This window comes from Electrophorus electricus, chromosome 26, assembly GCF_041902795.1.
Source record: "Electrophorus electricus isolate QZ-2024a chromosome 26, ASM4190279v1, whole genome shotgun sequence".
Taxonomy (NCBI): Eukaryota; Metazoa; Chordata; class Actinopteri; order Gymnotiformes; family Gymnotidae; genus Electrophorus; species Electrophorus electricus.
In genome coordinates, this window is record NC_137522.1 from 2,826,956 (window position 1) to 2,852,500 (window position 25,545).

Consider the following 25,545-nt stretch of genomic DNA (forward strand, 5'->3'; position numbering starts at 1 on the left):
TAATCGGTTCTAAACTATTTGTTCTAAGCAGACAGCTAAAAGCAATCTGGTAGATCACGTTTGCTAAATGCCATACCTGTAAGTATAAATATAATGAGTAAAAAACCCCAAAACATTTGGATTCAATCTGCAGAAATTCATCAGCAGCTGTTTTCTTTGCTCTGGGTCTCTCCTACTTAGTGTGTGTGTTATATTTAAAGGCTAAGCATCAGCAGTGAGAGCTGAGTTTCTAACTTGTGATTATTGATAGTTAGAAAACATGTTTTTTACAAACTCAAGGAATATGGCTTAAAATGTGTATTGCCTCACCCGCTGTCTTTGGAATCTCATAAACATCAACTGTGTGTCGTCGATGGTGGACAGCAACTCTAGACACATATGATTAACCTTCCAAAAACACATATTAGACCACAAAAGCAAATGCATGAGCTAGCTTAGGGAATACATTGGTTATTAGCAAAAGGAAGCACTGGAAAATTCACAGTTCAAGTAAAAGCGAATTTTTGAGCTCGTAAATGTACCCGAGTAAGAGTATAAAGTACACTCTTTTAAAACAGCTATTAAAAGCACAATTTGTTCAGAAAGGTACTTAAGTAAATGTAATGCGTTACTATCCACCCCTACAAATAACTGTAATTAAAGTCAAGGATAATAGGTAGTTTGTTCCTGATTTTATTTGAACGCATCATGCAATGACATCTAACGGCATGTAAACATCTTTTATAATAGGTCAATGAAAAGGTGAAATAAATTACATGCATAGTCATAGGTCATGTGATTGTGGGATATGGTATAAATCTAATATATATATATATATATATATATATATATATATATATATATATATATATATATATATAAATCTAATATATAAATCTTTTCCGCATGTTAGAATATTCCTGCACAGTGCATCCAGCATTTTGTAGAATCCACAGCCAGGTTAATTCCTGCTGGCCAGAACGCCAGTGTAGACATACACACTACTAGGTACATTGAGAACATTGAGGGTGTATGCTCTGCTTTACATTCCAAGAGATTCTAGATTACTATTTCATTACTAATAAAGGATGGATTAAACTTTCCAGGACTGTAAAGTCCAAACAAAACAGTAGTAATTTAAAAGAGTACTTGGAAAAAATTGTGAGAGTGTGACTATGAATGAGTGTGTGTGTGTGTGTGTGTGATTTTTACAGGTTAGTGCTAGTTCCCAGCTCCGATGTGCTGGAGCTCAGAGATCGAGTGTCTCTCAGCCTCCTGCCTGTCCCCATGCTCTGCACACATAGAAATTACAGTTGAGGATGCACATGCACCAGCACACATGCATCATGCACACCTGCACATGCACCAGCACAAATGCACAAGCATTCCCTCAATATTAGTTAATATTAGCCTTCGGTACCTGCATGGATTCATCATCATTTCCACTTCTGTTGAGGTAATTCAGTGAGAGAGCCCTCTTCATGCTAGAAAAAACATTTCATTACTGGAGTAATTTGTCATTTTTATAATCATGTTTAACATGGGTCTTAGATGCTTTCACACAAAAAAATGTATGTTTGCTTAAAGAATTACATTTAGTATTTGTGTATCTTGGGGATTGTATTCTTGTGTGTGTGTGTGTGTGTGTGTGTGTATGTGTGTGCATTACTGGGAATTGTGTGATTGTGTGTGTTTGTATTACTGGGGATTGTGTAATTGTTTGTGTGTATTACTGGGGATTGTGTGTATTCCTGGGAATTGTGTGATTGTGTGTTTGTATTACTGGGAATTGTGTGATTGTGTGTTTGTATTACTGGGGATTGTGTGATTGTGTGTTTGTATTACTGAGGATTGTGTAATTGTTTGTGTGTATTACTGGGGATTGTGTGATTGTGTGTATTACTGGGAATTGTGTGATTGTGTGTTTGTATTACTGGGGATTGTGTGATTGTGTGTTTGTATTACTGAGGATTGTGTAATTGTTTGTGTGTATTACTGGGGATTGTGTGATTGTGTGTATTACTGAGGATTGTGTAATTGTTTGTGTGTATTACTGGGGATTGTGTGATTGTGTGTATTACTGGGAATTGTGTGATTGTGTGTTTGTATTACTGAGGATTGTGTGATTGTTTGTGTGCATTACTGGGAATTGTGTGATTGTGTGCATTACTGGGAATTGTGTGATTGTGTGTATTACTGGGAATTGTGTGATTGTGTGTATTACTGGGGATTGTGTGATTGTGTATTTGTATTACTGGGGATTGTGTGATTGTTTGTGTGTATCACTGGGAATTGTGTGATTGTGTGTATTACTGGGAATTGTGTGATTGTGTGTATTACTGGGGATTGTGTGATTGTGTATTTGTATTACTGAGGATTGTGTGATTGTTTGTGTGTATCACTGGGAATTGTGTGATTATTTGTTTGTATTACTTGGGATTGTGCGCGTCCTGTAGTATTGTTTCCTGCAGTTTCTTCACCAATATCTCGCTGCTTCTACGCAGCACCTCTCGCATTCTCCCCAGTGAGCCACGTGTTCGTAGAGGACCACCCTGCACACGCAAACACAGCAGCACTACTGCCCCTGCTGACATCCACACAAGCTACAGCAGTATCCACTTTGAATATGGACACAGTAAACAGAGTCAACTCAGACAGACCACATTCACAGCTCACATAAACAACAATCCAGTGTTGCAGAAAGCACTTTGAGCAAGACGGTAAGCAGAATAATTTGGACGTTCATTTTTGCCTCAGTAGGAACAGTGTGCCTTTGACTCTGTATTCAGTTACATTTAAGATGATAGTGTATTGTGGATTCTAAGGCCACTTATGTCAAGGACATTTGCAGAAAAAAATGTGAACCCATTTATCTAGATAATAGTGGAATCACTTTTAACAGGCTTAACTATGCTTTCTATAGCAGACAATCAAGTTCTGTGCACCAGTTATGAGGTATTTTAGCCCGCTGTTCTTAAAGAATAAATAAATAAATAAAACCACCTTACATTTCTTGTATGTTTTAGGATGTCTTGCCTGAGTACATGTACTGACTGCCACACCTGTCTCCGATTGCACTACTTTTCGTAAGCGTTCACCTGGTTTATAGATTGGATTCTCATTTCTCTGATTGCTGTTCTGATTGTTCTGACTTTCCCACTTCGGCCCGAAACCTTGAAAGCGATCGTAAAACGCCACCTACATACCAGTATATAAATATAAATAAATAAACAAATAAAAATATATAAGCTAAATAAACTATCACTGCAGTATGTTTCGCAATGCAGTAGAACCGTAGGGTGTGTGTGATATTATATAATATATGAGTAACTGTACTGCGCCTTTTGGTGCAGATCCGTACAACTGAAGTGACAGATGATACCGCTGTGCAGCGAGTCATCATCAAGTGTGAACAAGAACATCTCCTTCTGTAAATTCGTTTAGCGTTAATTCATCCGTCTTCGCACCTTTTGCTTCCTCAGAGGGAAGCGCTACAACGCTTGGAAAGGAAACCTGAATAATTCAAGTTATGAGATCTACCCATGCGTTTATTCCTCAAGGACCCTGCTAGGCCGCCTTTGGCCACCAGAGGGAGACACATGGTAGCTCTACGGTAATCAGGCGCGACTAGCAGCGCCTGTCCTCCTGGTCGCTTAGTTCACGAACTCTCCCCTGTTCTCTTCGTTCCAGCAAAAGGCAAAGCTGATATTTAAGGGTAGAGCTCTCAAGAGCTGCCTCTTGGGTCTGTTTATCTCTCTTTCCCTTTAATTTTCTCCCAAAGGCCTTGTTGTGCCTGCTTCTTCTCACGATCCCCCAACCCCTTTACCAGTTTGCAGCCCTTTGCATTCTGGCTTTCATTTTCTCTTCCTCTCTTTAGCCTTTACTCCTTGAATGGGAAAGCCATCCCCCAGTTTTCCTTTTGCTTCATGGTTTCAAGTATTCCAGCCCAGTTTCAGTTCTTTATCAAGTTCCTGTGTGCCGGTTGGAGTGGAGGGTCAAACTCTGCCTGGAGTCTTTGGGTTTTCTACTTGAAGGACCTTCTCCAGCAGTTACCGTAGTTAATCAGAGTCGCCTGGCACTAGCTCCTGAGGAGCTCTGCACCAGGTTCGTGACACGAGTCGGTTACTTGGTCAGTTTACCCTGGTCTCCCTCACCGTGGTCGAGTCCTTTGTTATATGCCTTGTTTGAATTGAACAACTTATTCAATAGACTTTTATGTAAAAAAAACAAAAAAACCTCTTTGCTTTTGATACAAGTGGTAGACTATTTCACAGTGCTGTGTAAAAGGCCTCTGGAAAAATGTCTGAAATAGATGCATAGGACTCTGGTATGAGTGAACACCTGCAGTCTCTGTTTGAACAGAGTGAAGACCACTGTTCACGCAGGCAGCTGGCCTGCCAACCTCTTTAAAAGATGGAACGAAAATGTGAATTTTGTTTTATATACTGTTTATATAATTTTATGTGGAAGTATACAATCTGGTACATGGTCACTGCCACACCCATGCTGAAACAATAGATTTCACTTCCAGTCTTATTACTGTTAACTCAGACCTCCATATTTCTAGTTGCGTTTTACAGCTGGTTCAGTGCACATGTTGTGCACCACTAGACACATGATGACAGTACATGGAATGTATGCCACCACTCCAGATGTGGTTCATATATTAACACAGCCAAAACATAACCAGCATATTATCAACTGTATATCAGAGAAACCAAGAGAAGGCTTGCTGATTTCATGTCACACCTTCAGGCCATCAGAACTGAGGATTTGTTGTTTCCATTGTTCAGGCATTTTAATACTAATGGATACTGCGTTAATGACATATCTGTTTGCACTGCCAGTGGTTGCTATGGCAGCAATGAAATGAGGAAACATTTAAACATGTACTGTTATGAACATAAAACTGAATCTAAGGCAGCTTTTGAAGGCCCCCTCTATAAAACATTTAGAGATCTGCTGTTCTACACAAACATTACTAGAAGATTTCAGGAGTGTAACTGCAGTGTACTGGAGTAAAAGATGCAGGGTTATTCAAAACTGAAGTACACATGGTTTCCAAAGAAGCAGGAGAGAGGTACATCAATATAAGTGTGTGTGTGTGTGTTTGTGTGTGTATAAATGAAATAAACATACTAACCCTAACCCTAGACCTTGAAATATTTCTCTCATATTTCCAATGTAAGATAAAGCACACGTTCATATAAGAGTTCACATGGTTATGGCAATAGTCTGTCAGATCTTTATGTCCTTATTAACATATGGGAGGCATATTGCACATTAAATACCATCTTCACATGCAATAATAGTGAGCCTACAGGTTGTGTGTGAAAAGTTTGACCTTTGACCTGGTCTTTTACAGTGAGCACCAGAACACTGTTATTTACTGAGGTCATCAGTAGTAGGATGGGCGTTGTGTGTGTTCACTGAAAACAGAAATGTTCATAGCCTAACATAGTCATTATTTCAGCACCGTGTGTGTGTGTGTGCTGCTGAATACATGAAAGTTCATGAATGTGTACCTGTATTTAACCCCGAACCTTCTGTGTGTTTTTCTATTAACTGAGGTGTGTTTACTCACCACACTCCACTCCAAACTTCCCTCATCTCCGGGGTCACACTTCACACTTCGTTTCTGGGCTACATCCCTCATTGGAACTACTGCAGCTCCCTGATTTAAACACACATACCTTATACCTTCAAATGACAATACACGATTTAGGACGTATACTGACCTATTTCTGCCCGTGTGTGATTTAGGAGGTATACTGACATATTTCTGCCCATGTGTGATTTAGGAGGTATACTGACCTATTTCTGCCCGTGTATGATTTAGGAGGTATACTGACCTATTTCTGCCCGTGTATGATTTAGGAGGTATACTGACGTATTTCTGCCCGTGTGTGATTTAGGAGGTACACTGAGGTATTTCTGCCCGTGTGTGATTTAGGAGGTATACTGACATATTTCTACCCGAGTGTGATTTAGGAGGTATACTGACATATTTCTGCCCGTGTGTGATTTAGGAGGTATACTGACCTATTTCTGCCCGTGTATGATTTAGGAGGTATACTGACATATTTCTGCCCGTGTGTGATTTAGGACGTATACTGACCTATTTCTGCCCGTGTGTGATTTAGGAGGTATACTGACGTATTTCTGCCCGTGTGTGATTTAGGAGGTATACTGACCTATTTCTGCCCGTGTGTGATTTAGGAGGTATACTGACGTATTTCTGCCCGTGTGTGATTTAGGAGGTATACTGAGGTATTTCTGCCCGTGTGTGATTTAGGAGGTATACTGACATATTTCTGCCCGTGTGGGGCATTGATCCCCCTGCACCCACCTGTTTGTGAGTTCGCGTGGCACACTCCTCAAGCATGTCTGCTGCTACAGTTCTGCCTTGCTGGCGATATAGAGCTCCAAGACCACATAGGGCATTGTTAATTATGGGGCTATGTAGCATAAACACAGACACACACACACACACACACACACACACACACACACACACACACACACACATTTATGGATAAATCCGACTCCCCAAATAGCCACAGTTGAGATGCTTTACCTGTTTGATATCCTTCACATTTAAACATACCCTGCATTTGTGCCTCAGCACAAGCAAAATTATTCTGAAGGATAATGTGATGAATTCTGTATATATGGAAGGTTCTAACTGGATCCATGATGGTACAGCAATGCTCCTGCTTGTGTTTGTAGTTGCCAGTAATAAACAGATCTAATTTTACTCACCTGTTTACTGTGTTGCCTAAGGACCAGACTTTGTATTCACCAGGGGAATCCTTCTCCACACTGTCCTGACAGTGAACAGAGAATGAGAAAGTAAAAAGAACCCAAAACATTTTCAGATGTGATTCAGCAGTTTGGTGTGTATGAGACAGCTGAGGGTGTACAGTGCATCCGGAAAGTATTCACAGCGTGTCACTTTTTCCACATTTTGTTATGTTACAAATTATTTTTTTCCCTCGAAATTCACAAAGTGAATTCACAAAATGACAAAGTGAAAAAAGTTTCTTTGGAATTGTTGCAAATTTATTAAAAATAAAAAAACAAATAAATCACATGTACAGAAGTATTCACAGCCTTTGCCATGACACTCAGAATTCAGCTCAGGTGCATCCTGTTTCCATTGATCATCCTTCAGTTGTTTCGACAACTTGATTGGAGTCCACATGTGGTAAATCCAGTTGATTGGACGTGATTTAGAAAGGCACACTCCTGTCTGTATAAGGTCCCATAGTTGACAGTACATGTCAGAGCACAAACCAAGCCATGAAGTCCAAGGAATTGTCTGTAGACCTCAGAGACAGGATTGTATCGAGGCACAAATTGGGGGAAGGGTACAGAAAAACCTCTGCAGCATTGAAGGTCCCAGTGAGCACAGTGGCCTCCATCATCCGTAAATGGAAGAAGTTTGGAACCACCGGGACTCTTCCTAGAGCTGGCCGCCAAGCCAATCTAAGTGATCGGGGTAGAAGGGCCTTAATCAGGGAGGTGACCGAGAACCCAAGGGTCACTCTGACAGAGCTTCAGCGTTGCTCTGTGGAGAGAGGAGAACCTTCCAGAAGGAGAACCATTTCTGCAGCACTCCACCAATCAGGCCTGTATGGTAGAGTGGCCAGATGGAAGTCACTGCTTAGTAAAAGACACATGACGGCCCACTTGGAGTTTGTCGAAGGCACAATTCCAAACAAACGGTTTCCACTTTGTCATTATTGGGTATTGTGTGTAGACTTTTGAGGGAAAAAATGTATTTAATCCATTTTGGAATAAGGCTGTAACATAACAAAATGTGGAAAAAGTGAAGCACTGTGAATACTTTCCGGATGTACTGTATGAGATTATAAGGTCTATCTACAAACAGCTGGCTATGGTTATTTTCTTGCTGACAACATTTCTGAAATGCGGACGGGGGAATCGTCTTACTTTGTTGAGCTCCATCTCCTCTGCGTGCATCCAGATGGGTTTGTTTTCATCTGGAAGAAGACAAAAGAGAAGGAAGGAGAAACAGAAAGAAAAGGAAAAGAGAAACAGGAAAGAGAAACGGCGTTGCGAGTCTTAGTCTTTAGACACACACACAAGCAGCAAACTCACCCTCTCACAAATCTTTTTCAGTTCAGATTGGTTCCTCTTTTAATAGACTTTGGGCCAATGAATAAAGTTTCCACTGTTTCAGTGTTTACTTTCAGAAAGTTACTCTTCATCCATTGTCTATGGGTTAGAAGTACGTTTGGTGCAGACACTGATCTGAGTATTATCAGCAGAATAGTGAAAATTAAGTCCAGGACTACCAATAATCTGACAGAAGGGTGACGCACAGACAATGAAAAGTAGACGGCCAAGGACTGATCCTGGTGAAACAGCGCTGATATCGGATTTATGCTTATCAAAGGCAAAAAAGTGAAGTTTATTAGAAATATAGGATATGAAACAGGAAAGGGCAGTGTCAGTAATGCCAACAGGCAGGACATGTTATGATTGATGGTGTCAAATGCAGCTCGTAGATCCAACAGGGTTCAGGTTAACAGGAGTAGAATACTAAGAGCACCAGGATCTGCAAGGAGGAGATAATTAAGAACACGTAGAGTGGCTGTCTCGGGACTATCTCAGGGCTGTCTCAGGGCTGGGCATTGCACAGAATCCAGATGGAAAAGGTTAAAAATATCATTGTATTGTATTGTTAATCAATCCCTACATGTTGTTTATGTCACATTCTGACCCTACCATCTGAATGTCGCAGCAGAAATCTCATCAGACCAAGCAAAGTTTTTCCAGTCTTCTACTTGGTTAAATCAAGTCAAATTTATTTATATAGCGCTTTTTACAACAGATGTTGTCACAAAGCAGCTTTACAAATGTCTGAGTCCAAGCCCCCAGTGAGCAAGACAAGAGGAACAGTGGCAAGAAAAAACCTCCCTAGAGCATGAGGAAGAAACCTGGAGAGGAACCAAGACTCAAGGGGGGAGCCATCCTGCTCTGGTTGACAGCGGTCGCCAAACTGGTGTGGTCTTCTGCAGCTGTATTGCATGAGATGCTCTTCAGCATTCCTCAGTTGTACCTAGTGGTTAGTTGACTTACTGTTGCCTTTCTATTAGCTTGAACCAGTATGGCCATTCTTGTCGGACCTCTGGCATCAACGAGACGTTTTCACCCAGAGAACTGCTACTCACTGGATATATTTTCTCCTTTTCAGACCATTCTCTGGAAACCCTAGAGATGGTTGTGTGTGAAAATCCCAGTAGATCAGCAGTTCCTGAAATACTCAGACCAGCCCGTGTATCACGCACAAACCTGCCCTGTTCAATCACATAAATCACTTTTCTTCTCCATTCTGCTACATTCAGTAGGTCATCCTGGCCGTGTCTACATGCTTAAATACACTGAGCTGCTGCCATGTGATCGGATGAACAGGTAGAACAGGTGTTCTTTAATGAAGTGGTTGTGAGTGTACGTTGAATATACTCTCTTTTTATAAACCGTGTTGATGGCATGTTTTATTTTCTATTTAGTTTCCGTTTGCAGTATTTATGTTTAAGTAAAACATATGTCCCTGTCACCTCCAGCTAGTACACATAACTGTGATTTTGTCAGATTTAGGTCGTAGTTTTTTTTGTTTTTGTTTTATTTTTAAATATTTTGTTGGTCAGTGGAGGTCAACAAATGGGGGAAGTAATGACTAAAAAAGTAAGCAAGTAGCTAGATACCTAGTTAGCTAGCGAAATAGGTAAAGTTTGCTTAGTATATAGCTTTAGTATATTCAGGTGACTGTTAACCTAATACTGCTAAGTTACATTACACGCTATTCTTTATGCACTTAACTGACTAAATGTCATGATAACATTAAAGTAAAGAAACCTAGCTGGCTAGTAACTCAAGGAACCAAATCTGTCAATCTAGTTGAGTTAAACGATGGCTAGACAAGGAGAAAAATACACTGAGTTTTCTGTTCATATTAGTCACTCAACACAAACACACACACACACACACACACACACACACACACACACACACAAAGTTCACGTATGCTTTAAAAACAATTATGAAATCAGAAACCCAAATAAATTTTCACTTCCCACAAATGAAAATTACATTTTTATATTCTTTCATTTGTGAGTCAAAACCCAAGACATTTTCTTTTTAACGGGAAGTGATCCTAGACCCTGTAAATTCATTTTCGAGGAGTCGTCCTATTCCTATTGCACTATTGGGTTACATGTGAAAAAAAAACAACAAAACAAAACAAAAAACTAAACAAAACATTATTTTTCAAGACACTGGAATATGTAGGACAAGAACCAAAAAAGTACTGGCATTTTAAGACCATGAACATAAAAATGTATCTAAGAGATACAATGTATTATAATGATAATATAAATATTAAATATTCACCATAAGCTGTTCCAAACTCTTTCTCGTGGGCTTGTGTGAGGATATCTTTGAACATGATCTCTGCTTCTTTGTACTTGCCTTGTTTCAGATAGAAGTGTGCCTAGAACAAAGGAAATGCATTACATTGTTAAAGGGATTTTGTGCATTTGTGTGCAAGTACTAGGAATATAATATTTACTGTGTGTGTGTTCACCAGATGGTTCTTTGTCTTAGGAATGGTGGGATCATCAGAAGCAAGTTGTGTCTGATAGATGTCGAGGGCTTTGTAGAAGCAAATCTCCACCTCCTCTCTTTTACCCTGGTTCTGATATACCAAGGCCAGATTATTCAGCTGCTTAGCAACATCAGGGTGATTTCTGCCAAGCACCTGAGCAGGAGAGAAACCAACTGTCAAATATACAGCACACAACCGTCACAACTGAGAAGGAGAGAACATGCTGATTATATGATATGCAGTTCCAGTACAGGGTTACATTTGTTTAGTCAGTGGTGGCAAACTCTGTTCAGGGTCAAGATAAGACTGGGCGGCGTGAGCTTTGGTGGATAAATGAGTACAATGAGCTCTGTTTAAAGGATCCGAGTGTCTAAACATACGGTCTATGTAGGCCAGAGATTACACAGCAAGGCAAGCAAGTTGAGGTTCAAGTAGTCGTTTGGCGTCTGCCACGTTTCACTGAGAAATAATGCATATAGACGAATAAGATTCTGATTACTTTATTGTCATTGTGCTTTACGTAATGTAATTCACTGCACAGTCTGAAAACAGAACTTCAATAAAAACATAAAGTTAAAAATAAACGCAAATATCATACTCAAACACATCACATATACAGTTTCAGACATTTATATAATTGCTAGTCATTTTTTTTTTTCCTGCAGTAAAAAAAATCTGCATTTGTCTTCATGATTCATTTCTGTTTCTTCAGTCACCTTTGTACAGTGGTCACAAATGTCTGTGCTGAGCATTGAGAGGGGTGTGTGTTGTAGAGGACCACATCGATGGGATGGCTGACGTTGAGGAAGTGATGTAATGGATTGTCTGGTTGATTCCGCTATACCGATATACATAGCGTCTGCATCTTCCTAGTCCAAGGAGAATAGTAGATTTCCAGATTGGCTCATAAAAGACAACTAACCTAATTGAGAGATTCCAGAAGTATTCCATCACGAAACTCCAGCCACACGACTGTATCACCAGTCCCACTGGCCATGACACAACGAAGGAATACTCACTTACCAAAACTGTGCCGATTAGCACAGTGTGCTAGGGAGAGCAATGCAGGAGAAGGAAAGTCCAGCAGTCTGGGGGGACACACAACAATCCAAAGTGTCAAAGAACCCCAAAACTTTGTGATTCTCCAAAGATTAGGCAGGAGAACAGCCAAGTCAAGAAAACAGTCCAGCGTGAAAGTGGATTACACTTTATTGAGGCTGACAACTGAAGTGGCTGCCAGTTGCACACAGTGGAAACTGAAACACTGAAACAGAAGCAAGTCTGTGACTGGGGTTCTGGGTTAGAGAGCTGGAATGGAGCTGGCCGAGCTGATGGACTGGGGAGTTATGTTTGGAGATCTAGATCAATATTGGGTTTGTTGTCTTTTTCTCTATCTATAGGTAACATTCAGTTAGTATTTTCTGTGCTGATTTTCTGTTAGTTACCATAGGATTTGTATTGTCTCGTTTCAATATCTAGCTAATTGTGATTGGCTTGTGTAAATCTACTAAATCCTGTGTTACCTTAAACTTGTGAAGCTCAGCCCTTTAGATATCATAATGTGATGAAAATGTTTAAATCCTCAAAAATCAAAGTGAAGGACCAACTGTAGCTTGCCAACACCAGTTCTGTGTACTGTCTGCTAGCGTGTTTAGCATGCTGAGCCATAAATTAGTCTAGTTGAATGGTAAAGCAGTTTTAGCATTAGAAATCTGTATAAAGTATAAAGCTGGTTGTGCTTATTCTCACGCCTTACACTACAATTATACTTTGGAATGATAGAGTTTAGAATTATTAGGTTTTACAGGCAATAAATCTTCGCCTGCATACGTTTCCATCAATGGTTGTAGGTTATCGCAGTAGTTCTAGTTTAACACCATAACAAGAACCCCAAGACTGTGGATGCTACAATCACCTCCTGAACCTTCCAAACATCTTTGTGCTGTTGGGCCTGGTTTCATACACTGAAAAGATGTACACCTCCCCTCCCCTCATAAACCTTTACCAAAACAACATTGTTCCTCGGCCTGAGGCTCAACCATCTGATGAAATCTCCTTTACCGTACCCTGGTGTTTCTCAGGAAGGCTGAGAAGTGTGACCCCTCGATAGTTTGTGCACTCTCCAGTACCCTTCATTAAGAATGGGGACCACCATCACAGTTTGCTAATTGTTTCCGGGATCTATGGGGTATTGTAGAGGTGTAACAGCCATCGTGATTCAAGAGTGGTATTCCTAATATCAGGTAGACAAGAAATGATCATTGTAGAACTTGTGGCTTTGAGTTGAGACTGAATTAAGAATCAATAAAAAAAACATTGCTGTATGTTTGTGTGGACAAGTTACACGTTAGCCAAAAACTATCATGACTTCAACTGGCAATCAAAGTTTTATAAAAATAATAGGGGAACCACCCTGATCATCAGGGACAATTAATTGATTAATTAATTGAATAATAATTAATTAATTATTATTCCTTTATTGATTATTAATTCAGTCTCAACTCAAAGCCACAAGTCCGACAATGATCATTTCTTGTCTACCTGAAATTAGGAATACCACTCTTGAATCACGATACAGCTAAGGGAATGTTTATTGAGTAATTAGAGATGAAGGCAAAATGCATAAAGAAATTTTAGGAATATATTAATAATGATCAGAGGTATCGAATCCACTAACATGGAGCTATAGCAAAACAACAGAACAAAATTAACCTAACAAAAAAGTAAAACTATTATTATTAAAGCAACCTCTGAGGAGAACTATCTAGGACTGAACAGGAGAAGTTACCTAATCCAATTCTAATGCACAGACATTACAGTAACTTCACCAGTACCAGTTGGTGACGTATGAGAGATGCAGGCCTTATGCTTCGACGGGTTTAGGCAGATTGGAACAGCTTGTTGGAGTAACGGAGGGTCCCCCTACCATCGCGTTGCTAGTTCACGAGCTTGCACGTGACTCGGGGATAATGAGCAAGGCAACAGCCCAGCTATTCTCGATTCACTGGACTGGATTCCTGAAGGGTGTGATACACTGGCATGTGAACCTTTCCAGATGATGCCATAGCAGCAGTCTTGGTACCTGTAGGTTCTTGTAGGCTGTGCTTGTTTTGCCATTTCTTATTGGAACATTCTGTACTTGAGAAACAGCAAGCTGAAAGTACTTGGCTATCTCCTTATAGCTTTCCTCTGCCTTATGGGTATTGATTATTTTCATTTTTAGACCTTCAGCCAGTTGTTTAGAAGAGCCCAAGGTCGCTGAGTGTTGACACAAGGTTTAAAGTGTAGCAAAGACAGACTACAACTCATTCCTCTGATGAAACTGGTCAGAGTGGACTTTCTCTTACCCACAACCCACAGACAGGAACCTGGACCCCTCTGGCACCACAGTGCCAAGCAACAAAGCCATAAAGCAGCCTAGCCGATGGCTTATCAAAATTATCACGTGTCCAGCGATGAATTCTTCTAGAATTGTCATCAAAAGTGAGAGCGGGATGCATGACCACTGATACCAAGGCTTCTCCTTCTGAAAGGTCTACCGGAAAAGGCCTCTTACTGACCAAACACCCCCCTGCCGGAAGTCCAATCCCACAGATCAAGAAAGCCTAGTCATTTCATTGTCATAGTCATCAGCCTACTTCACTTGTGCAGGGTCGGGCCAGCAATGCAATGGAAAATGAACACTCTCTCAGTGCCTTGCTAATCAAGGTCTGATACCTTGTCAAAAGAAATATGAGCCTTTGTAATGCGTAGGGTGTCTAAACATTTGCAGGGGACACATTACTGATTTTGGTTTTGGATTTTCTTATGGAAGTTTTGTTTCAGTAGCTACAGAGGCTGCGTTTACTACTTCTCAATAAAAAGAACAGTAAAATGTGTTATTTGGCCAAAGGTGCTCAAACTGTTGCAGGCAACTGTATACATACATAAAAAAAACATAACAAAACATCAAGTGCTGCAAAATCACTACTGTTGAATTGCATCCTACCTTCTCCTTCAGCTCCAAAGCTCTCTTGCACACCACTTCAGCCTCTGCGTAATTTCCAGTCTTCCCATAGAGCACTGACAAGTTATTAAGCATGAAGGCTACCTGCAGGCAATCCTGAACACGCAACACAGTTACTATAGCAACTGCTAAAAGCAGAATGCTGGGACATTATTGAGGTCAGAGAGACCTGGTCTAAAGATGCCAGACCCTGCTGTGCAGGCTATTCTGGAGTGTCAATATTACAAAGGAAAAGAGATTATAACCACAGTGAGCTTCTTCACTTTGTGTCTGAGTAGGTGCTGGCTGGCTGGTTCTTACCGAGGGCTGTTCCTTTTGCAGACACTTCTCTCTGATTGCCAGAGCTTCGCGGAGAAGGCGGGTAGCCTCTTTGTAATTATTCTGTCTCCTTCATAAAAGTAGAAAAGGTAATGCCTTTGGTTAAAAAACACACCTAAACTGTGACCTAAAACTATCCTCCATGCTCTAGGTTCTACTGTATAGTTATAGTCTAGTTACTGTATAAGTGTTGTAAATCAGTAAAGTCCTGCCTAGGACTCTGTGGTGCCTTATTGACAGCTGAACATTCATGATAAATGAAGAAGCATTGTGAATCACGTTTCATCTCCTAATCTCTAACCATATATATATATATATATATATATATATATATATATATATATATATATATATATATAATATACGTGTACTGTATAGCCTGTTTTAAAATGTCTTAAAATGTGTCTCGAGATGACACTGAATCGAGCTTGTGTGTGTGCGTGTGTGTGCGTGCGTGTGTGTGTGTCCGTGTGTGTGTGTGCATGTGTGTGTGTGTGTGTGTGTGTGTGTGTGTGTGCGTGCGCGTGTTTGTATGTGTGTGTGTGTGTGCGCGTGTGTGTGTGCGTGTGTGTGCGTGCGCGTGTTTGTATGTGTGTGTGTGTGTGCGCGTGTGTGTGTGCGTGTGTCCGTGTGTGTGTGTGCATGTGTGTGTGTGTGCGTGCATGTGTGTCCGTGTGTGTGTGTGTGCATGTGTGTGTGTGTGTGTGTGTGTGTGCGTGTGTGCGTGCGTGTGTGTGTGTGTGCGTGCGTGTGTGTCCGTGTGTGTGTGTGTGCATGTGTGTGTGTGTGTGTGTGTGTGTGTTTGTGTGTGTGTGTGTGTGCGCGTGTGTGTGTGTGCGCGTGTGTGTGCGAGCATGCACGTGTGTGTGAGTTCAAATGGCCTTGGGTATAATTAGAGCTGAGCTGTAGCCATTGCTCTCAGAATGAGATGTTGTAAGCACATATCAAGACCCAAGAAGAGGCCAATAAAACTAGATTTGGCTGGTACTAGGCCATACCAAAGTCATTGTGCATATCTAAAGCTGTATTCCATTTTAACTGTTAGGTCTGAACTGGAATTCTTCCTCAAGATGGATTTCCTACTCGGAAAGTCAGGAGAGTGTCACGAACCCTGACCTCAAAATCTAATATCGCATATCAATAGAAGTTAATGATGTAGTATTATGGTGTTTATTAGCACTGTTGTCTAGGTATGTCTCATTAAATCAGTCGTATACAAATTACTGTCCAATTTCTATCTGTGGACATGTTGCTATCGTGTTTAGATGTGTAAAATATTGCATAATCCATTGTCATATTCTTCGGTTGTCTGTATTCTGAAAGAGCAAGCACAACAAAGATCTTCCTGGAGGGGTCCATGTCGGTTTTCTGACTTCCGAGTAAAAGGAACGCAGCATAAGAGCTATGTGCACTGTGGAATATTTAAATGACCACTGACCCTGCTCCTGTGCTGACTAACTGAAACTCTAGTACTTATTGTAGGGTATTGTTTACTACACTCAAGTTGACTGCTCCAATGTTGACTAACTGTAGTACTTATTGTTTATTGCAATGATTGTTGTCTGTTATAGAGTTTATATGTATTTTGCACTTCTAGGCATCAGCAGTGATCCCTGTATTTCTACAGTATTTTAGTTCATTGGTATCTTGGACTCTGATCTACTGTACTGGCTAGGATGTATTCTGTGAGTAAATGACAAGCACTTTTTTGTAAGTCGCTCTGGATAAGAGCGTCTGCCAAATGCCGTAAATGTAAATGTGCATCAATATTGATTAGGAAATATTGATCTCACACCTGTGAGATCAACCTGACCCAATATGCTGGTCCTATCAACTGTAGCTGCATTGTTCTCACATTAGCTAGTTGACTCCAGCAAAGTAGATTATTAGAGTACTCCAAGCGCAAGTGAGTTATCCAAAGGGATAGGGACACAGTGAGCAAGGATAATTAAAACAAGCCAATCAGAAAAGAGAGAATTACGAAAATTAGAGCAAGCCAATCAGAGAAGACAAGAATGCCCCATCTTCACAGAATCCCATATGGTATTTAAGATTACACACCACTATCAGCCAGCTAGCATTTGCTGTGACCTCCTTTGATGCTCAGATAAATTTTTAAAAGAAGTTAATTTTGATTTTAAATATTTGTCATTTTGGTCATCCTCAAACCTACTTGGATGATGGAGTACAATCTTCCATGACATTTACCTGTGTCCCAGAGCAAGGATATTGAGCATGGTAGCTATGACAGGGTGGTCATGGCCCAAGGTCTTCTCCACATCCTCCATAACCAGTTTGCTCAGCAGTCCGGCAGTTTCGTAATGGCCCTGTTCAGCTTTCTGGATCGCAAGTTTGTAGAGCGCCGTCTGCTGGGCAGTGGGCAACACTACCTTGCTGTGCTTGTGTGATGCTGTAAACACACACCAGCTTTAGAATACAGGCTCGCATTTACAATGACACACAAAACATGTATAATTTTTTTACATGGCAGGCTAGACTGTGGAAAATCTTACTTTCATACACCTCATCACTACTGGGGAGTGTTTCTCCATTTTTCTCCTCCTGACAAGGAAAAAGACAGTATAATAATAACCTTTTATTTTTGTTATTTACCTCAGTATTATAATTATCCTTTTATTATTGTTATTGACTTCTGACATTCTTTTCTACTGTTCATTTTCTGCTACTAATAATAGAACAGGTTTCATTTTCAGAGTGAATTGCTTTGTAGTCCAACTACAAGAGTACTTATTTATGTTTTAAAATTAATATGACAAATAATTACATTACAAATATGAATATTTAAGATTAATGTAAAATGAAGTCCAAGTGGGAATGAAAAAGGGGACGTGTAAATGAATATGTAAACGAATGACTTCTTGTTAGGTTATATGAAACTCCTCTGCCAACTTAATCAGAGTGAAGTCTGTGGTGTACGACAGGCAATAGATCTGTCATGGGAATCCTGAAGATGACTAAGATTGAGGGTTTGTCTGCCTTACCTTCATCAAAGCATCCTGGTCATCCTTTCTGAGTTGATCCATGAACTCCAGGTGTTTCTTCTCCTCCTCCAGCTGGACCACACTCTGCTGGCTCGTCCACAGCTTCTGTTGTGTGATGCTCAGTTCGTCACGCAGCCACTCATTCTCCTGGTGCAACCGCCTCACCTGTGCACGGAGCTTCTGTTTCTCGGACTCCACGGTGTTCAAGTGGCCAGCCAGGGCAAGCATCACCTGCGCACGCGGCACAGAGCGGCACAGAGCAGCGCAGAATTAGACAGAGCGTTTTTTTTTTTTTTTTCACACCATGTCTGTACAATAGCACAAAATGGTGTATGCGGGTTGTTTCTGGGATATGTAACATTTACAATACTTTTTAAGAACTCTGTATGACTGTATGACACAGCGTAACCTTTTTTCATTACTCGCTTTCTAGGATACTGATTTTGAGTTTAATTACGTGATTAAAATTTTCCCACAGGTGTGCCAACTCTTGTTTCCCTAGACTTCAGTATTTGCCTTTAATATAGCTGACCACAAGAATCTACGTGGACTGGGTTGTCTTCTGCTCAGCCTGGACAGGGTCTGATGATGGTGAAGTTGTCATGAATACTTTGTCACACTTAGCATTTATACACCCAAGTGTCATACAGCTTTTTTCTGCGGAGTCCCCCAAGGCTCAGTCTTCGACTAACTTTGTAAGTGCCTTGAGCATCACTAACTGGATGGGCCATAACATTCTGCCGATCTCAAAACTTCCATTTATGTCCAAGATCCTAGAAAAAGCTTTAGCTCAGCAGCTAAGCTCCTATCTGAATCAGAACCAGATACATTAAATATTTCTGTCAGGGTTTAGGCCTCATCATAGTACAGAGACAGCACTGATTAAAGTAGTTAATGACCTGTTGTTGGCTTCTGACCAGGGATATGTCACGTTGCTTATATTGCTTGACCTGAGTTTGACATTATAAATCACATTTTACTAGATGGGCTTGAAAATGTTGTTGGGATTAAGGGAACAGCCCTTTCCTGGTTGAAAATCCTATCTTATCTAGCTGATTGTTACTAGTTTGTTAACATGAATGGAGACTTCTCAGCATAGACCAAGGTTAACTATGGTGTCCCACAAGTATCTGTTCTAGGGCCTCTGCTTTTTTTTTTATATATGCTACTTCTAGGTGACATTATACGTAATCACTTTAATAGTTCCGACAGCTATGATGATGATACTCGGTTATATGTCTCAGCCAAACCAGAGGACATATATCAGCTTAGTATTATTGAAGAATGCATAAAAGACGTCAGACACTGGATGCTGAGCAACTTTATCTCACTTAATCAGAGGTGCTTCTATTAGGCTCAAAGACAACTAGGTCCTCACTCTCAGTTAACCTCAGTGGTCTCCAAATCACATATTCTCTAACAGTTAAAGATCTTAGAGTTATTATGGGACCACCTTTCAACACCTCAGGAACAATGAAGAGATTAGGAACATGCTCTCCTCACATAATGCAGAAATCTAGTCCATGTATTTATGACTTCAAGATTGGACTACTGTAATGTCTTACAATCTGGTTGTACCATTAAGTGCCTAAACAAGCTAGTTCAAAATGCAGCAGTCAGAGTTCTTACTAGAACTAGAAAATTTGATCACATCACTCCTATCTTAGCTACTTTACATTTGCTCCCAGTAAAATTTTGTATTACTTCTAATGACCAACAAAGCACTGAATGGCGTTGCCCCACAGTACCTTAGAGAACTCCTAGTGAAATATGTCCCACCACGTGCTTTGATCAGGAGGTGAAGGCTGTTTACTCAGACCAAAAATAAGAAAATGTTCCACAGGGGCAGAGCCTTTTGCTACAAAGTTCCCACACTATGGAATAATGTAAATGTTTGAAACTCAGACATAGTCTGAGGCTAGGCTGAAAACCTATCTGTACAGTCAGACATTTTATTAACTGGACATTCTCTCTTTCTGCTGAGGTACACCTACCCCTGATGTCATGATGTTGCTGAGCCTCCACCCGTCTCAGCTGCCATGACTACTCCCACCTCCCCCTGATGTCCCCTGCTGTAGCCCAACACATCTCCTCCCCAGCCAACTACTTCTCCATTGATGGATGCTCTCATGCGGGATGGTTTTCGGACATGCGCACACCATCGAGACCAGACTAGGACTTCTAGAAAACTGGACTAGACATTAATTGCTTATTTTGATATTTTTATTATTTATTTTCCTCTCTCACAACTTATTCTGCTCCGTATTGTTTATAATATACTATTGTGGTGACTGTTGTTGGCCAGAGGAGGTTGGGCCCCCCCTTTGAGTCTCGGTTTCTCTCAAGGTTTCTTCCTCATGCTCTAGGGGGTTTCTCCTCACCACTGTCGCCCTTGGCTTGCTCACTGTGGGCTTGGACTTGACAAAATATGTTGTAAAAAGTGCTATATAAATAAATTAGAATTTAAATTTGAAGTCATTAAATGTAAAACATTATATTTGACTCTGTTTAACCGTGGTGTACTAATAGACTCTGATCTTAGTTTTAGCAGTCATATCAAATCAGTTACTAAATCAGCATTTTATCACCATAGGAACACCAACAAGCTTAGATATTTCCTAATTAAGCAAGACCTAAATAAACTCATTCATGCTTGTTTGTCGCAGTATTGATTACTCTAATGGTCTTCTATTGGGACTCCCAAAAAAGCAAACAGATTCAAGTGATTAAAAATGCAGCTGCTGGTGTTCTCACTAGGAGCAAAAGATAAGAACACATCACCCCCATACTTACACTGGCTACCAGTATATTAGAGTTGACTTTAAAATATTATTACTGGTCTATAACTCACAAGTTTCAGTCTCATCTATGTAATCAAATCAGAATCATCAAAAATCCTAATTTTTATCTAAAGAATATAACACTGATGATTTGATCTCTGAATTATTTAATAACTGGCAACAACCCACATTTGAGTGATATCATTTGTTGTTTAAATCAGTTGTATTGAATTTTAACTTTCAAAATTAAATCTAATTTTATTTATCTATGTAACCTATAATGTGAAGCACTTTGAATCACCACTGTGTATGAAAAGTACTATATAAACAAATGCTCTGTCAAGACCTGGGTGATGAGTCATTCTTCCCTACAGGGCTCTTTATTCTCTGAATCCTCTCTGACTTTGCAATGTCCATTTTCTTTTTCCTTCACGAGCTCTGATTGATTGATTGGTTTTATGCCTGGGTCTTTTAATACAACACACCCAAATCCGCCCTGATTATTATCACTCGACCTACACGCACGGCCTTACCTGTGCCTCTCCCAGGCCCAGCTGAATTGTCTCCACCGCTTTGTGGAGCAGCGAGCACTTTTCCTGCACCAGGCCAGCCTCCTCACTTCGGTTCAGGTACTTAAGTGTCGCTGTCAGGCTTCCCAGCATGGAGCTGTGGTCGTTCTTCAGTTCTTCCAGTTCTTGAATGGAGACCTTGGTGCTGGCGATGATCTCTTCCTGTGTTAACCTCACCAGCTTCTCCTCACATGGGCTTACCATGGTGGACATCAGTCAAAAGGGCTCCTTTGTTTAAAGTGTGGCATTCACTCCAAACTCTATTTTTCTGTGAAAACTTGTGATTTGTGTTGACTGCTTGGTTTGAATTGAAAGCTGTAAATAAGCTGGCAAAAATGTAGCAATACAGCTGTTAGGCGAGGCCTCTCTTATCAAAGTGCATTTCCCCTCTTCGGCATTGCCTATATTTTACAACCGTGTCGTGTCATATGCTTGAAGTCTATGAGGGTTGGAGAGATTACTGCCACTGTAGTTCAAAATTAACCAATCAGACAACTGTACTATTCCATTCTCTCCCACATTAGCCAATCAAACAAAGCACTGCCCGTGATCAAACAAGTGGTAAGGTCATGGCAATGCTCAGAACATCATAAATTGCATAATCATAACAGGGCACAAACTGCACATACTTGTACATTGCTCATTTAAGGTTCAACTTTGCAAAGTTGTAACAATAATAAAGAGAGACCATAATGACTATCTTTGATCGCAGCAACAATGTAAATAATAGCCGTGCAAATACATTGTGCGTCTGTCTGTGGCATCTGTTCCATACATACACTCAGTGCCTAGTTTGATATTAATGATGGTTTAATAATCCTGAATAGTGACTAATAATAATAAATGAGCCATATAAGCGGACAGGAGGACACAGATTCTCTCAGCAGTGAAAAACCCATAAAAACCTGCTGCTGCACATAGAGACACATGTCCAAGGTCTCAGAGGAGAGCCAAAGGGACACCTATGAGCAGTCCCTGCTATGCCGACCATAGAACTTCACATTTAACATTTCAGAAACAGTAAAACACTTTTCTCTGCATAAAAGGTTCACATTTATTGCAAGGTTTATGAGGCATGGCATTCATATATGGGGGAGAAAGTGAGAGAGAGAGTGTGTGTGTGTGTGAGAGAGAGAGAGAGAGAGAGAGAGAGAGAGAGTGTGTGTGTGTGTGTGTGTGAGAGAGAGAGAGAGAGAGAGAGAGAGAGAGAGAGAGAGAGAGAGAGAGAGAGAGAGAGAGAGAGAGAGAGATCGTGTGTGTGTGTTTGTGTGTGTATGTGAGTGAGAGATATTATCTAACAAGAAGACACTCTGGCCAAAGAAACTTTATATTTGTTGTTAAATGAGGCTTGACGAAATGAAACTTTTTAAAAAGGTTGTGTATTATAAAACAGTATAAAATTAAGAACTATGACATCCTTGTTCTTCAATCTCTGGTTCCTGCCTTTACCTATAAATCCGTGTGGTCACCAAGTGGCCAGTGAGTTGACCTAGTGGCCAGTTGATCGGCGACCACAAAAACCTGGAGCGGCTTTTGAATCGGGGCAGCGGATCACATCAGGTGTCAGGGATGCAAAGTTTAGAGTTATTAACCAAGATCTTTCTAAGGCCAGGAGGTCCTTGGCAAACTGTAGTTGTTCCACATTCAAAACATGAACATAATGCTACCTTTTAGTTATTTTAACCCATACTAGAATTCCTAGAAATACTATGAATCAGTGTATGTTTGTAAGCAAATGGATTTATAATATTAAAAATGAAAAACCAATTTCAACACACTGTACAGCTTACTGTACACAGCCTGCCAAGATACTTTTCTTTTCTAACTTGGTTCATGACTGTTCTTATCGCTGATTAATCCTGGTCATATGCCTTTTATAGTCTGTGAGGGTTTGCCTCACCCAGAACACAAGTCATTGTATTCTCTTAAAAAGACACTTAGAAAATCAGAACAACCACACAACGTTCAGTCATGTCATCATAAAAACACTGATAAGAAACAACAAAGAATTGTTCAGAAAACGTTCAGTAAAGGTTGACTGGGGTGTCTGTTTTCTCTGTGCTACCTCCCCACACTCAAGCAGACCAGACCTCACAGTGAAGACATCACCTAAGTTTTAGCTTTTTTTGCTGCAGTAAACCACCGAGTGAATGGTATCCACTGGCTGAATACAAAACACTGCACTTTTGTCAAGTTAACAATTAGGAATAACAATCCTTTATAACCTCCAGAGACCTCAGATACCCCAGAGAACTTTGCTTTATAAATTTTAAAAAGTGTATATTACTTTGTAAATTAAGTGTTTATTACTTTCCCATGAATAATATCACTTGGAAATCATTGGAGCTTTGAAATTTTAAAATCATGTTCCTTTAAAGCAAGTACAGTTCTGTCACCCTACTGGATTAAGACTTCCCCGGTCCACACGATGACACTGCACAAACCACCACAGCGGTAATCGTTTATTTAATCAATTTACACAATCTTTATTTGTTATGGATTTATCAAATACAGAAAAAAGCAAAACAAAAGTATTTGTGCACTCGTAAAACAGAACACACTGGTTCATTTTTCCTGTATTTAGTTACATGTGAAATATTTTAAAACCTTATTGCAACACAAAGTATTCTATAAAAGAGGTCAACTCCTTTAAAAGTGTAATACAAAACAATATGTTAATAACAGTTAAAATAATGCAGGCAATGTTAAAATTCTTTCAATATTCACGACTTTTAAGACAACTGAACAAAATGAAAGGATATGAAATGACAATACAAATGTTCACATATGGAACAGGAAAATAAGAGCAAAGCTTGTCTTAGTGGTCAACCTCCCAACATTACTGTCATATAACTTAAAATGATACCTGTGCAAATATGTCTGCAAATCCTTTGACAGTTGATGGGCTGCAAATGAGTGTTTTGACCTGTAAACGCAACGCTTCCAAAATGGTAGTGCTTAAGATCGGGATCTGTAAATGGGGTCAGGTGAGCCCGGTCAACGCTAAGAAGATGCTGAACGGAGCTTGGCAAACCAAACAGGGTTGTACACTCATGTAACAGAAGCTATGTTGTACAGTGAAACACACTATGGAACTACCAGTTACGACATAATGTGAAAAAAAACCATTTAAGAGTTTTTCAGAACTGTAAAATGGCCAATGACACAACACAGAACACCTGTGTGCCAGAATGTACCAGACTCGGCTTGTCTTTAAAAAACACTACCTCTGCAATCCCCACAACGGCCCCAGCAAATAGCTCCTGTTTTTTCCCCAAATACACACATGCATTTCATTGCACACACGCACACATGCATGCACATACACACAAAAGATACATTACAAATGACCTCCCCCCTTACTGAACTGTGTGTATCCATCATGAAATTCCTTCCGATCATCACTGGTAGTCACTTGTTTACAAACGTCTATAAAAAGACTTCAAAGAGCGGATGGATTAAAAAAACAAACCAACAAAAAGCAAAATCTTTCTATAAAAGTTATTAACAGATCAAAAAGACTTAGCAACCTGCTTGCACCTGCCATTTTCCTTTTGATTGAGCCCTTTAGTGGCAGCTGATTTACTGCATGCTGTAACCGGGACAGCGCTCGCGTCTGCATCCTGTAACCAGGACAGCGCTCGCGTCTGCACGCTGTAACCAGGACAGCGCTTGCCTCGGCACTCTGTAACCAGGACAGCGCTTGCCTCGGCACTCTGTAAGCAGGACAGCGCTCGCGTCTGCACGCTGTAACCAGGACAGCGCTCGCGTCTGCACTCTGTAACCAGGACAGCGCTCGCGTCTGCACGCTGTAACCAGGACAGCGCTCGCGTCTGCACTCTGTAACCAGGACAGCGCTCGCATCTGCACTCTGTAACCAGGACAGCGCTCGCGTCTGCACCCTGTAACCAGGACAGCGCTTGCATTTGCAACAGTGATGTAAGAACAGTGTCCCAATAGTGTTGTCATAACGAGTTGGTGAATGTCACCTGGGTTCACCCACACTGACACAGAACAGATTTGTTTAAAGGGCACTGCATCTTTCCAATGCAGACTGTCGACAGGGAGCAACAGTCTTTGGTCAGAGTTCAGGTCCATATTGAAACATTCATTAAATCGAGGTATTGGTGAGGGTCTACAGTCAGTTTAGCGTCTACCCTTAGATCCGCAACAATAAGCTGCACTCCTTTACCACATGCTCAGACTGACAGAGACCAGCATTGGATTCCTTTTCTCTTTTTTTTGCTTTTAAAGAGCA

General features: G+C 40.5%; 2 protein-coding genes across 5 annotated transcripts in view; both read right to left on the bottom strand.

The window, feature by feature from the left end:
* Positions 1 to 983: 983 nt before the first annotated feature.
* LOC113568495 (kinesin light chain 2) lies at positions 984 to 21,500 on the bottom strand. Its single transcript, XM_026996708.3, has 15 exons — positions 21,252 to 21,500; positions 17,939 to 18,169; positions 17,450 to 17,498; positions 17,145 to 17,346; positions 14,919 to 15,006; positions 14,601 to 14,702; positions 10,592 to 10,765; positions 10,399 to 10,498; positions 7,936 to 7,985; positions 6,742 to 6,806; positions 6,329 to 6,437; positions 5,564 to 5,653; positions 2,413 to 2,531; positions 1,400 to 1,463; positions 984 to 1,271 (listed from the first exon to the last, which is right to left on the bottom strand). The coding sequence occupies exons 1-15, from the start codon at positions 21,498 to 21,500 to the stop codon at positions 1,188 to 1,190; spliced, it is 1,776 nt and encodes a 591-aa protein (XP_026852509.3). The 3' UTR covers positions 984 to 1,187.
* A 2,234-nt stretch (positions 21,501 to 23,734) lies between these two features.
* si:ch211-126j24.1 (phosphofurin acidic cluster sorting protein 2) overlaps positions 23,735 to 25,545 on the bottom strand; it is a 55,835-nt gene continuing 54,024 nt past the window's right edge. For all 4 annotated transcript variants that reach the window (XM_035523309.2, XM_035523308.2, XM_081708228.1 and 1 more), the window contains one exon: positions 23,735 to 25,545. This exon is cut by the window's right edge and continues 672 nt beyond it. The gene's annotated coding sequence lies outside the window, so the exon portion shown is untranslated.

Bases quoted from the DNA above. Each gene is read 5' to 3' on its own strand.
- LOC113568495 (XM_026996708.3), bottom strand. From the start codon at position 21,500: ATGTCCACCATGGTAAGCCCATGTGAGGAGAAGCTGGTGAGGTTAACA. The intron at 17,499-17,938 runs GTAAGGCAGACA...TTTCCTTGTCAG, and splicing joins ACCAGGATGCTTTGATGAAG to GAGGAGAAAAATGGAGAAAC. The intron at 1,464-2,412 runs GTAATACAAACA...TGTTTTTTCTAG, and splicing joins CAGGACGCGCACAATCCCAA to CATGAAGAGGGCTCTCTCAC.